The sequence below is a fragment of the Hypanus sabinus genome, chromosome 6, assembly GCF_030144855.1.
Source record: "Hypanus sabinus isolate sHypSab1 chromosome 6, sHypSab1.hap1, whole genome shotgun sequence".
In the NCBI taxonomy this organism is placed as follows: domain Eukaryota; kingdom Metazoa; phylum Chordata; class Chondrichthyes; order Myliobatiformes; family Dasyatidae; genus Hypanus; species Hypanus sabinus.
The window spans coordinates 178,760,229-178,772,544 of record NC_082711.1 but is presented as its reverse complement, the minus strand read 5'-3'; the positions used below and the strand labels follow the sequence as shown (position 1 = coordinate 178,772,544).

The following is a 12,316-nucleotide window of genomic DNA, read 5'->3' as shown; positions in this document are numbered from 1 at the left end:
GATGGGAATAACAGTTCGGCACGGATGAGCTGAGCGAAGGGCCTGTTTCTCTGCTTGGTGATTTTTGACGTTATGTATTCTGGCTGAATTACTTTGAAGAACAATGTGAATAAAGAGCAGTTCAGTACCCCTCAGAGGTGCAGCACTTCACAATTCCCAATCCCGACCTCCGGGGCTCTCTGTGTGCACTTTCCAGCTTTGCCCTGTGACCACTAGGGTTTCCCTTGGGCATCATAGTCAGCAAACACCAGGCCCTTCAGCCCATCTAGTCCATGCCCACCCGTCCCATCAAGCTGCACCAAGACAGTAGCCCAACATACCCCTCCCACCCTCCCATCCACATACCTATCCAAACATCTCTTAAATATTGCAATCAAACCCACATCCACTGGCAGCTCATTCCTCACTACAGCAACTCAGTGAAAATGTTCCCCCTCCCTGGTTCCCCTTTAATCTTTCACCCTTAACCCATGACTTCTGGCTGTAGTCCCACCCAACCCTCAGTGGAAAAAGCCTGCTTGGATTTACCCTATCTGTACCCTCATAATTTTCTATCAAATCTCCCCTCATTCTCTTACACTTCAGGAATAAGCTTTCCCTATAACTCAGCTCCTCAATTCCCGGTAACATCCTTGTAACTTTTCTCTGTACTCTTCGAAGCTTATTGATATTTTTCCTGTTGTCAGGTGGCAGAACAGCAATGCTGCAAGTTAGGCCTCACTGACATCTCGTCCAAGACAGCTGTTAAGCGTCAGTGCAAGTCCCCAGAATTCTCCACAATAGTCAGTCATTTGGGGTCAGGTGTGGACTGCGTGACCAAATGGCCCAGTCACTGAGTTCAGCCCTCACCAGGCTGCTGGGGAAGGCGGCAGCTTCTCCCGTTATCAATCGGCATCTCCCACATCCACCCGTCCGTCTGTGCAGAGATCCTCTGCTGCACTCGTCTGGACAAGAGTGGCCTAGTGACGACCACCCACTGACCACAGACCCGAATCAGGTCTTGCTCGTGCCTCACTCCCTGCTGTGAAAGGATGGCCATGGGGGGTGGGGGTCCAACACTGTGGAGAGATTATGGCAGGCAGCAGGCCAACCTGACAAAAAGGGCTGAATGGCCTCTCAGATCAGAACACATGGGAGCAGAATTAGAACTCGGTCCATCCCATCATGGCTGATTTATTGCCCCTCTCAACCCCATTCTCCGGCCTTCTCCCTGTAACCTTTGATGCCCTGGCTAATCAAGAACCTATCAACCTCTGCCTTAAATATATCCAATGACTTGGCCTCCACTGGCGTCTGTGGCAATTAATTCCACAGATTTACCACCTCTGGCTGAAGATATTCCTCATTTCTGTCCTAAAGGGACATCCTTCTGTTCTGAGGCTGTGTCCTCTGGTCCTAGACTCACCCACTGCAGGAAACATCCTTTCCACACCCACTCTATCTGTGTCCTCTGGTCCTAGACTCACCCACTGCAGGAAACATCCTTTCCACACCCACTCTATCTGTGTCCTCTGGTCCTAGACTCACCCTCTGCAGGAAACATCCTTTCCACACCCACTGTATCTGTGTCCTCTGGTCCTAGACTCACCCACTGCAGGAAACATCCTTTCCACACCCACTCTATCTGTGTCCTCTGGTCCTAGGCACCTCCACTACAGGAAACATCCTCTCCACATCCACTCTATCTGTGTCCTCTGGTCCTAGACTCACCCACTGCAGGAAACATCCTTTCCACACCCACTCTATCTGTGTCCTCTGGTCCTAGACTCACCCACTGTAGGAAACATCCTTTCCACACCCACTCTATCTGTGTCCTCTGGTCCTAGACACCTCCACTACAGGAAACATCCTCTCCACATCCACTCTATCTGTGTCCTCTGGTCCTAGACGCCCCCACTGTAGGAAACATACTCTCTATCCAGGTCTTTTACCATTCAATGGTTCTCAATAAGATTCCACCCCCCCCCACCCACTGCCCAGTTCTTCTAAACTCCAGTGAGTACAGGCCCTAAGCCATCAAATAGTCCTCGTAGATTAACCCTTTCATTCCTGGGATAATTTATTCCACTGTCATATGGGGTGGGGGTGGTGACAGGGTAACAAGGGAGGGGACAAACGCCAAGTGTAAATCACAGTCACTCTGTCCGGACACAGACCAGTCGGCCCAACTGGTCCACACTGACTAGGATTCCTGTCCAAGCTGGTCCCTTTTGCCTGCGTTTAACCCTCATCTCTCTCTGATCTATCCACTTCTCCATCCAAGTGCCTTTTAAATGTCGTAAATATACCTACTCTGGCAGCTCAATCCATTTACAAACCACAGTCTGGGTGAAAAAGCAGTTGATATTCTCTCCTCTCTCACTTTTAAGCAGTGCCCTCTGGTTCTTGATTAATCAGCCCTGGGAAACAGACCGACTGCACTCACCCGACCTGTGCCCTTGTGGTTTTATACCCCTCATCATTCCAATCAATAAAGACCCAGCTGCTCAACCTCTCCCAAACTCAATACCTCAAATCTCCTCTCACTCTTTAACGGCATCGTTCCTATCGTGGCAGGGCTGCAGGTTCCTCTCCACCAAAGGAGGTGGAAAGCACTCCTGCCGTCCGTTAGCCTGCAGGTCACCCTGGGGCAAGGTGTAGCACCTGCTTAGCCCCCCCCCCCCCCCGGGTCAGGGTCACGTGGACCCACGGGAGCCACTGGTGGATGGTCAGATGAGCAATTGGTCCTGGTTATGTGAATACTGACGCCAGGCAGACAATCTCTGAAGAGTATCGATAACGGCTGGGGTCACCCGCCTTGTAAAGACACTGCCCAGAAGAAGGCAATGTCAAACCACTTCTGCAGAAAAATTTGCCCAGAACAATGATGGTGATGGAAAGACCGTGATCACCCACGACATATAACACAGTGCATCACGAATAAATCCAGCACCAGATTCCAAGTGTGGTCTCACCAACATCTCAAACAGCTGAAAAGAAAGGTGCTCTATCAGCTCTCGAGCCGGGCTGCGCCTCGCGTCCACTTGCCACGGCAAAGTCACAGGGTGGGCTCGGGCTGAGACTGGGTGCTGTGTGGATGCAGAATTGTTGTTGGTCAACCACAGTGAGGGTCAGGTCCCAGCTCAGCTTGTGTGTGTTTAAAATTTATTAATACAGATGTATAACCTGATAAAAGCTAACTTGTGAAATATACAGTTCATTGGATAATCCATACATACACATTTATAGAACAGGCAAATGATTGAGATCAGGAGAAATCAATCTCCTGTCAGTGATGTCATTCACAACGTCCCTGGATAAAGTGACATCAGTTACAAAAAAAATCTGAATAGTTTGCAATACTGAGCCATTCGGCCCCTTGACCTCCCTGCTGTCCAATGAGATCATGGGGGAACCTTGCCCCCAAAGGCAGGTGGTTGGTGGTCATTTCCCTTTGGGCAGTGGGGTTGCATGTAGAATGGACAGGGAATGGGGGCTCACCCTGCCCACTGCTCTCTGTAAGGTCGAGGGGAAAACGGCTCTCTGTGGAGGCTTTTATTGCTAACAGTCCCATGCAGTGGGTGGAGGCCTGGGGAGTTCGTGCTCTCTGCATTTCGTGGTCCCATCATCCAGCCCCTCTAGGTCACGCCGAATCCCAAGACGGCAAGGAATATATCTGCTCCCCTTGGCCATGTGGAACTCCCCCTTTAACATAGCATTCTGTGGGTGAGGGACAGCAACTTACCCTTTAACACAGAACACTGCCCCTTTAATGAAGAACCTCCCCTTTAAAGCAGAATGCTGCACCCGTAAGAGGGGAACCTTCTCCTTGGGGGGGGGGGGGAACTCCACTTTAATGCAGAACACTGTCTCTTTAATGATGGACGACCTCCCCTTTTACACAGACCCCTTTAATTGAAGACTTACCTCCTTAAACACAGAACATTGCCCCTTTAAGAGGGGAACCTCCCCTTTGACTCAGCACACTGCACCTTTTCTGGCTCCCATTGCAAGGGTTAAAGGGAAGGTTGTCCCATTAAAAAGGGCAGATCTTTGTGTTAAAGGGGAGGCTACACCCATACTCCAGCTGTGGAGTCCCTCGGCCCAGCCCCACCACTGGGACAATCGACTCCCAGGAGGGGTCACCAGGGTTCCTGGGCGGAAGGACTGCCAGGCAGGAGGCAAGTTTGGGGGTTTCAGTGCTCGAGAGGGGTGAAAGGGAGGGCATCCTCCATGGAGTCAGTGGTGGGACGGGGAGGGAGGGGTACCTTTTACCCTGCTCTCCCCATATTCCTGAGGAAGGGAGGGGGCAGTGGTTTACCCCAGGGTAGAAACTTTAACCCTTTGGGGGAGGTATTGTCCAATCTGTTCCTGCCACCACCCTGGGGGTATGAGTGACCATGCTGGTGCCACCCCAGACACTGATTCTGGGCTCGTGTCACCTCCACAGGGGTCACCCGGGGGGTGTGACCCTCACAAACCGCAGTCAGCTGCTCCCCTGGGTGCAGACTTGGAGGGAGGGAGGGAGAAATTCCCAGACAAGCCGGAGGGGATGAGGTTTCTCGCACCAGGTTGCGGATGATCCAACAGAATTGGGGTCTCTCCACCCCCCCCCACTTCCGAAGTGGGTCAGAGAGACCCCAAACACTGCGACTTTGGCCCATAAATGAGAGGGAGGAACCGGTGAGCAGCATTCCCCCCCCTCCATAAATAAGGTGATTAACAAGTGATATACGTTTCAGCACCATCCAGAATGGAGTGAGAGGCAGCCGGTGCTGACAGTCCTGTCCCGGGTGGGGGCTGGCTGCCTACACGAAGGCTTCATGTTTAGAGCTGCCATTGATCTTCATGAAGAGCTGGGCGTCCTCGGCTTGCTGTGCCTTCTGCTTGAGTAGCTGGTGCCGGTAGAAGAGGAGGTAACCAGGCAGGCAGAAGCCCAACATGCTGACACCCAGCAGGCCGATGTTCACCTACACACGGGGAGGGGGGTACACCAATTACACAGAGTCTGCAGGCAATGGAAATCCAGAGCTATGCACACTAAATACTGCAGGAACTCAGCAGGACGGGCAGCGTCCATGGAGAGGAATAAACAGTGGACGTTTCGGGCAGAGACCCTTCATCGGGACTGGAAAGGAAGGGGGAAGACGCTGGACTAAGACGGTGGGAGGAGGAGGGGAAGGAGTTCAAGCTGGTGGGTGATAGGAGAGACAGGAAAGAGAGAAGGTGGATGGGTGGGGGAGAGGAAAGAATGAAGTAAGAAGCTGGGAAATGTAGGTGGGAAATGTAAAGGGCTGAAGAAGAAGGAATCTGATAGGAGAGGAGAGTGGCCCATAGGAGATAGGGAGGGAGGCAAGGAGCAGAGGAGGGTTGAGAGGGGAACCGGAATGGGGAATGAAAAAAGAAGCAAAGGGGAGGAGGGGAGAGAGATTACCAGTAGTTAGAGAAATCCATGTTTATGCCATCAGGTTGGAGGCTACCCAGGTGGAATATGAGGTGTGGCTCCTCCCACATCAGTGGTGGGGGTAGGGGAGGCCGTGGGCAGACATGTTCTTATGAGAGCAGCAGACACAGAGTTAACACACAGAGTTAAGCTCCCTGGGGCGGGCGCCAGCAGCATTTCACACTAAGGGCCTCCGACCCGGGGGTCGGGGAGACAAAGCAGTTGGACAGACGAGGCCAGGACTGGGGCAGGGTGAGAGAGAGAAGGGATGGGCCTGAACAGAAGGATGGAGGAATCAATAGAGGGAGATTCACTCTGTGTCTGACCCCGGGAGTGTGTGATGGGACGGTGTGGAGGGAGATTCACTCTGTGTCTGACCCCGGGAGTGTGTGATGGGACGGTGTGGAGGGAGATTCACTCTGTGTCTGACCCCGGGAGTGTGTGATGGGACGGTGTGGAGGGAGATTCACTCTGTGTCTGACCCCGGGAGTGTGTGATGGGACGGTGTGGAGGGAGATTCACTCTGTGTCTGACCCCGGGAGTGTGTGATGGGACGGTGTGGAGGGAGATTCACTCTGTGTCTGACCCCGGGAGTGTGTGATGGGACGGTGTGGAGGGAGATTCACTCTGTGTCTGACCCCGGGAGTGTGTGATGGGACGGTGTGGAGGGAGTTTCACTCTGTGTCTGACCCCGGGAGTGTGTGATGGGACGGTGTGGAGGGAGATTCACTCTGTGTCTGACCCCGGGAGTATGTGATGGGACGGTGTGGAGGGAGATTCACTCTGTGTCTGACCCCGGGAGTATGTGATGGGACGGTGTGGAGGGAGATTCACTCTGTGTCTGACCCCGGGAGTGTGTGATGGGACAGTGTGCAGGGAGATTTACTCTGTGTCTGACCCCGGGATTGTGTGATGGGATGGTGTGGAGGGAGTTTCACTCTGTGTCTGACGCCGGGAGTGTGTGATGGGATGGTATGGAGGGAGTTTCACTCTGTGTCTGAGCCTGGGAGTGTGTGATGGGATTCTGTGGAGGGAGATTCATTCTGTGTCTGACCCCGGGAGTGTGTGATGGGACAGTTTGCAGGGAGATTCACTCTGTGTCTGACCCCGGGAGTGTGTGATGGAACGGTGTGGAGGGAGTTTCACTCTGTGTCTGACCCCGGAAGTGTGTGATGGGACGGTGTGGAGGGAGCTTCACATTGTGTCTGACCCCAGGAGTATGTGATGGGACGGTGTGGAGGGAGATTCACTCTGTGTCTGAGCCCGGGAGTGTGTGATGGGACGGTATGGAGGGAGCTTCACCCTGTGTCTGACCCCGGGAGTGTGTGATGGGATTCTGTGGAGGGAGCTTCACCATGTGTCTGACCCCGGGAGTGTGTGATGGGACGGTGAGGAGGGAGTTTCACTCTGTGTCTGAGCCCGGGAGTGTGTGATGGGACGGTGTGGAGGGAGATTCACTCTGTGTCTGACCTCGGGAGTGTGTGATGGGACTGTGTGGAGGGAGTCGAATTGGGACGGTGTGGGGGGAGTTGCACTGGGACGGTGTGGGGGGAGTTGCACTGGGACGGTGTGGGGGGGGGGGGGAGTTGAATTGGGACGGTGTGGAGGGAGATTCACTCTGTGTCTGACCCCGGGAGTGTGTGATGGGACGGTGTGGAGGGAGTTTCACTCTGTGTCTGACCCCGGGAGTGTGTGATGGGACGGTGAGGAGGGAGTTTCACTCTGTGTCTGAAACCGGGAGTGTGTGATGGGACGGTGTGGAGGGAGTTTCACTCTGTGTCTGACCCCGGGAGTGTGTGATGGGACGGTGAGGAGGGAGATTCACTCTGTGTCTGACCCCGGGAGTGCGTGACGGGACGGTGTGGAGGGAGATTCACTCTGTGTCTGACCCCGGGAGTGTGTGATGGGACGGTGAGGAGGGAGATTCACTCTGTGTCTAACCCCGGGAGTGTGTGATGGGACGGTGAGGAGGGAGATTCACTCTGTGTCTGACCCCGGGAGTGCGTGACGGGACGGTGTGGAGGGAGATTCACTCTGTGTCTGACCCCGGGAGTGTGTGATGGGACGGTGTGGAGGGAGATTCACACTGTGTCTGACCCCGGGAGTGTGTGATGGGACGGTGAGGAGGGAGCTTCACTCTGTGTCTGACCCCAGGAGTGTGTTGCCCTTGTACACCGTCCCGACACGCCATGGCGGTCGGTCCTTCCACCCAGAGGTGAGGAGGGTCCCCACTGGAAGTCCCTTTACGCCGGGGTTCTTCCCATGCACCTGGGGGATCTCGGCTGGAGGGTACTGCATAGGGCAGTGCCCTGCAATAAGTTTTTCAGTTTGTACATGGACTTCCCACCCGCATGCCACTTCTGCGGGCTGGAGGAGACCGTGTACCACAAGTACATGGAGTGTGTGAGGCTGCAGCCTCTTTTTGCATATTTGCGTGGGCTGCTTCTCGCCTTCTGGCTGCATTTTAGTCCCACCCTGTTTATATATGGTCATCCAGTAAGGAAGGGGGCATGGAGGGATGAGGATGCCTAGTCAACTTGCTCCTGGGGCTGGCGAAATCCGCCATCCGAGGGTCTTGGAAACGGGTGGCGGGAGGATCTCCCCGGGCAGACTGCCTGGCAATGTTTAGGGGGTATGTTCGTGCTCGGGTAACTATTGAAAAGGAACACGCGCAGTCCACAGAGGCCTTGGAGGAGTTTCGAGACCGTTGGGCTCCGCGGGGTGTAAATGCCATCGTGGATAGGGATGGCAACATTCTGGTGTAATGTCTATTGTCTATTTGTAGTGCAGTAATTGTGTTTGCCACTGTTTTGTATATATTGTATAGCACCGAAATTTGTAATAAAGGATTTTGTAATAAAAAAAAAAGGAGTGTGTGATGGGACGGTGTGGAGGGAGTTGAATTGGGACGGTGTGGAGGGAGATTCACTCTGTGTCTGACCCCGGGAGTGTGTGATGGGACGGTGTGGAGGGAGTTTCACTCTGTGTCTGACCCCGGGAGTGTGTGATGGGACGGTGTGGAGGGAGTTTCACTCTGTGTCTGACCCCGGGAGTGTGTGATGGGACGGTGTGGAGGGAGTTTCACTCTGTGTCTGACCCCGGGAGTGTGTGATGGGACGGTGTGGGGTGGAGTTGATTTGGGACGGTGTGGGGGGAGCTGCACTGGGATGGTGTGGGGCAGGACCTCTCTGTTGCTCACCCAGAGGGGATCTCCTTGCAGGGGGCCCATCATTGCCAGGAAGAGTGGTTGCTGCAGGAGAGCGAAGAGAGCGCTGATGAGCGACTGCATTCCCGTCAGGCTACCAAACTGCGTCGAGGGGTATCTGTGATGGGGAGGAAAGATTAGCCACACATCACAATCGGCAAGTCACCAGAATGGCAGGCCATTCAGCCCCTCTAGATCATTCTGCCATTCAATAGAACCTTGTCTGAAGCAACTTTGTTGGGGTCCTTTACCCACATCCCTCTATATCCCATTTGACCAATCTATTAACTTCAGCCTGTAATGTACATCAGCTGCTCTACTTCGCTGGGAGTTTGAGGAGATTTGGTTTGTCACCAAAGAGACTCAGAAATTTCTACAGAGGTACATGGAGAATGTTCAAACTGGTGTGGAGGGGGGACTGTGCAGGATCAGAGAAAGCTGCAGAAAGTTGTAAACTCAGCCTCCCCAGCATCGAGGGCATCTTGGAAAAGTGATCCACCTTTAAGGACCCCCATCACCAGGACATACCCTCTCCTCATTGCTACCATCAGGGAGGGGTACAGGAGGGGGGACTGTGCAGGTTCAGAGAAAGCTGCAGGAAGTTGTAAACTCTGCCAGATCCACCCTGGGCACCAGCCTGAGGTGAAGTTGTTTGTTCTGGGTTCTGCCATCTCTCAGCGTTTACCCGGGGAGCCCCTTGAAGATTATGCATGCTCAAAGCTGGAAGTTTTAAGGGAGGCACAGTAGCCTCGCAGTCAGCCTGACACTCCACAGCATTGGCAATCAGTGTTCGATTCCCAACACAGCTTACTAACCCTCACCTCTATGCCTTTGAACTGTGGGAGGAAACTGGAGCAGCAGGGGGTCACCGGTCCAAACTCCCTACAGGCAATGGTGGGAGTTAAAACCACTAAAGAGCCATCAAACGCGCCATATATATTAACCCTTTCAGTTCCGGGATCATTCTCGTGAGTGTGCCCTGGACCCGGACATTGATTTCTCTGACATGCCGAGCCTGTCCGTGACCTCCTGCCGTTCATTACGGCCGCAGGCAATGCCGTGGCTGCCCCCAGGAAGGGTGCTTTTCGAAGTGAAGGGCATCTCCTCAGGCTCCTGCTGAACAGGTTTAACATATTCCTGTTGGTGGTGTGCTTCCTCAGACACGGCATCTACGCAGCTGGATGAGGAATTTGAAGTTCTCAACCATCTCCACCGCTGATACATACAGGGGCACACGTCCATCTTGCTTCTAAACTCAGTGACATGCTCTTTTGTCTTGCTGACCTTACAGGAGGGGTTTCTGGTCTCACTAGTGTCCACATAGTTACACTAAGACTTCATAACTTTTAAACTGTAGAAATATTGAAATAAGGCCCAACCTTCTGGACATGGTTACCACTCAAAGTGCCCGCGTGCTAGCTGGTTGTCTTGGGCACAAATCTCTGTGTCACACAGCTTGCTGGAGGAGCTCAGCAAGTCAGGCGGTATCCATGCAGGGTGATTTCATAAACACTACCTGACCTGCTGAGTTGCTCCAGCGTTTAGCGTGTGTTGCTTAGGATGTTCTGCAGAATGTTTTGTTTAGAACCTCTTTGCATCGCAGCTTTCTGGAGTTTTTCATTAAAATGGTCTTTTGTTCTTCCAATATGAACAGCTTCACACGTTCCCACCTTTCCCTCCGTTTATTAGCCTTTTTGTTGTTTGTGTTGTTCTGCCGAGCAGTGTGGACGAGTTATTTTGGTGCCGGAGTGTGTGGCGGCAATTACGGGCTGCCCCCAGCACATCCGCGGGTGTGTTGGTCATTGACTATAACATTTCACGGTATTTTATGTACTTGTGATAAATATTGTACCTATTGAAATAAAAGAATCTGAATTGTTCGCCGCTAACTTGAGCAATCACTATTTCTCTGCAAGTTATTTATATTCTAGAACATAGCACAGGACAACAGAAAGGACAGTACAGGCCTCTCTTGTGCCAATCTTTCTTAACCTGCTCAGTCTACCTTTCCCTCCACACAGCCTCCATTTTTCTATCATCCGTGTGCCTAAGAGTCTTTTAAATGCCCCTACTGTATCTGCCTCTCCCACCACCCCTGGCGGGGCATTCCACACATCCCGACTCTCTGTGTATCAAACTTACCTCTGACATGCCCCCTATACGTTCCCCTGGTACTAGCCATTTCCAACCTGGGGTAAAGTCTATCCACTCGACCTATGCCTTTTATCATCAAATCAAGTCACCTCTCATCCTCCTTTGCTCCAAAGTGAAAAGCCCTACTGTGGTAAACTACGTATACCTGTCTGGACACACTCCCCGCTGACTGCTCCTGTGGCTCCTCCCACAGACCCCTGTATAAAGGCGATTGGGGCACTGCTCCTCCCTCAGTCTTCGACATGGTCGTGCTCCCTTTTACTGTTAATAAAAGCCTATCGTTCACTTCCAGTCTCCGAGAGTTATTGACGGTGCATCACCTAGCCTGCTCGACCTGTCTTCATAAACCATGCTCTGTAATCCAGGCAGCATCCTTGCTGTCTCGAAAACTTCCACATCCTTCCAACAATGAGGCGACCAGAACGGAGCACAATACTCCCAGTGTGATCTAACCAGGTTTTATAGAGCTGTTAGCCAATTTTAATCATTGGCCAGCTTATCTTCATATTCCATCTCTTCTCCCCGATTGGTTTTTCATTTGCCTTCGGTTTAGAAGCTTCCCTGACGTATTCCCTGGGGATACGTCATGCCCGCCCGTATCCCCAGCCCGCTTTCTACACATCCCATGAGCACAGGGAACACATTCACCTTGCCAAAGGGCAGAGGCATTCACCGCGTGCACATTCGGCTTGGTGCCCTGCCCAGCACTGCCTGAACCCTGTTCCATGCCAGCACTTACACTGCAGCGTAGAGTCCGCCCACTGCCGAGTGTATGAAGCCTCGGACGACCGTGTGCAGGATGAAGGAGAGGATCTGTGAGGTGGAGACAGAGCCCAGCGAGGGGTTAATGGCAGATACACATTGCGAACAAGATCACAGCACAGCATCCAGGATCACTGCATCCTCCCCCACTCCCAGCCTCTACCTGTGGGAGCTGGGAGCAACACACCAACCAAATTCCCTCAACAATTGCCACAGTGACAGGCAGGGGAGGGCAACGCAGTACACAAGGCAAACATACAGCCCTCTCTTAGCACTGCAATGTGACCCTCCCACAGAGTGACCCCCCTCGGTACCACCCCTCCCACAGTGTGACCCTCCCTCAGTACCACCCCTCCCCACAGTGTGACCCTCCCTCAGTACACACCCCTCCCACAGTGACCCTCCCTTAGTACCCCTCCCACAGTGTGACCCCACCCAGTACTACCCCCTCCCACAGTGTGACCCTCCCTCAGTACCACCCCTCCCACAGTGTGACCCCCCCTCAGTACCCCTCCCACAGTGTGACCCCCCCTCAGTACCGCCCCCCCCCACAGTGTGACTCCCCCCTCGGTACCACCCTCCCAGAGTGACCCTCCCTCGGCACCACCCCTCCCACAGTGTGACCCCCCCTCGGTACTGCCCCTCCCAGTGTGACCCTCCCTCAGTACCGCCCCCCCCACAGTGTGACTCCCCCCTCGGTACCACCCTCCCAGAGTGACCCTCCCTCGGCACCACCCCTCCCACAGTGTGACCCCCCCTCAGTACTGCCCCTC

General features: G+C 53.5%; 1 protein-coding gene across 1 annotated transcript; it reads right to left on the bottom strand.

Moving 5' to 3' along the window:
- Positions 1-3,127: 3,127 nt before the first annotated feature.
- LOC132396166 (large neutral amino acids transporter small subunit 4-like) lies at positions 3,128-11,638 on the bottom strand. Its single transcript, XM_059973707.1, has 3 exons — positions 11,521-11,638; positions 8,622-8,745; positions 3,128-4,949 (listed from the first exon to the last, which is right to left on the bottom strand). Exons 2-3 carry the CDS (start codon positions 8,709-8,711, stop codon positions 4,788-4,790), a joined length of 252 nt encoding a protein of 83 aa, XP_059829690.1. The 5' UTR covers positions 8,712-8,745; positions 11,521-11,638; the 3' UTR covers positions 3,128-4,787.
- Between the last annotated feature and the right edge of the window lie 678 nt (positions 11,639-12,316).

What these genes read in the sequence shown, in the direction of transcription:
- LOC132396166 (XM_059973707.1), bottom strand. Translation starts at nt 8,711, where the DNA reads ATGCAGTCGCTCATCAGCGCTCTCTTCGCTCTCCTGCAGCAACCACTC. An exon ending in TGCAAGGAGATCCCCTCTGG is followed by an intron (nt 4,950 to 8,621) that starts GTGAGCAACAGA and finishes CCCCGTGTGTAG; the next exon opens with GTGAACATCGGCCTGCTGGG.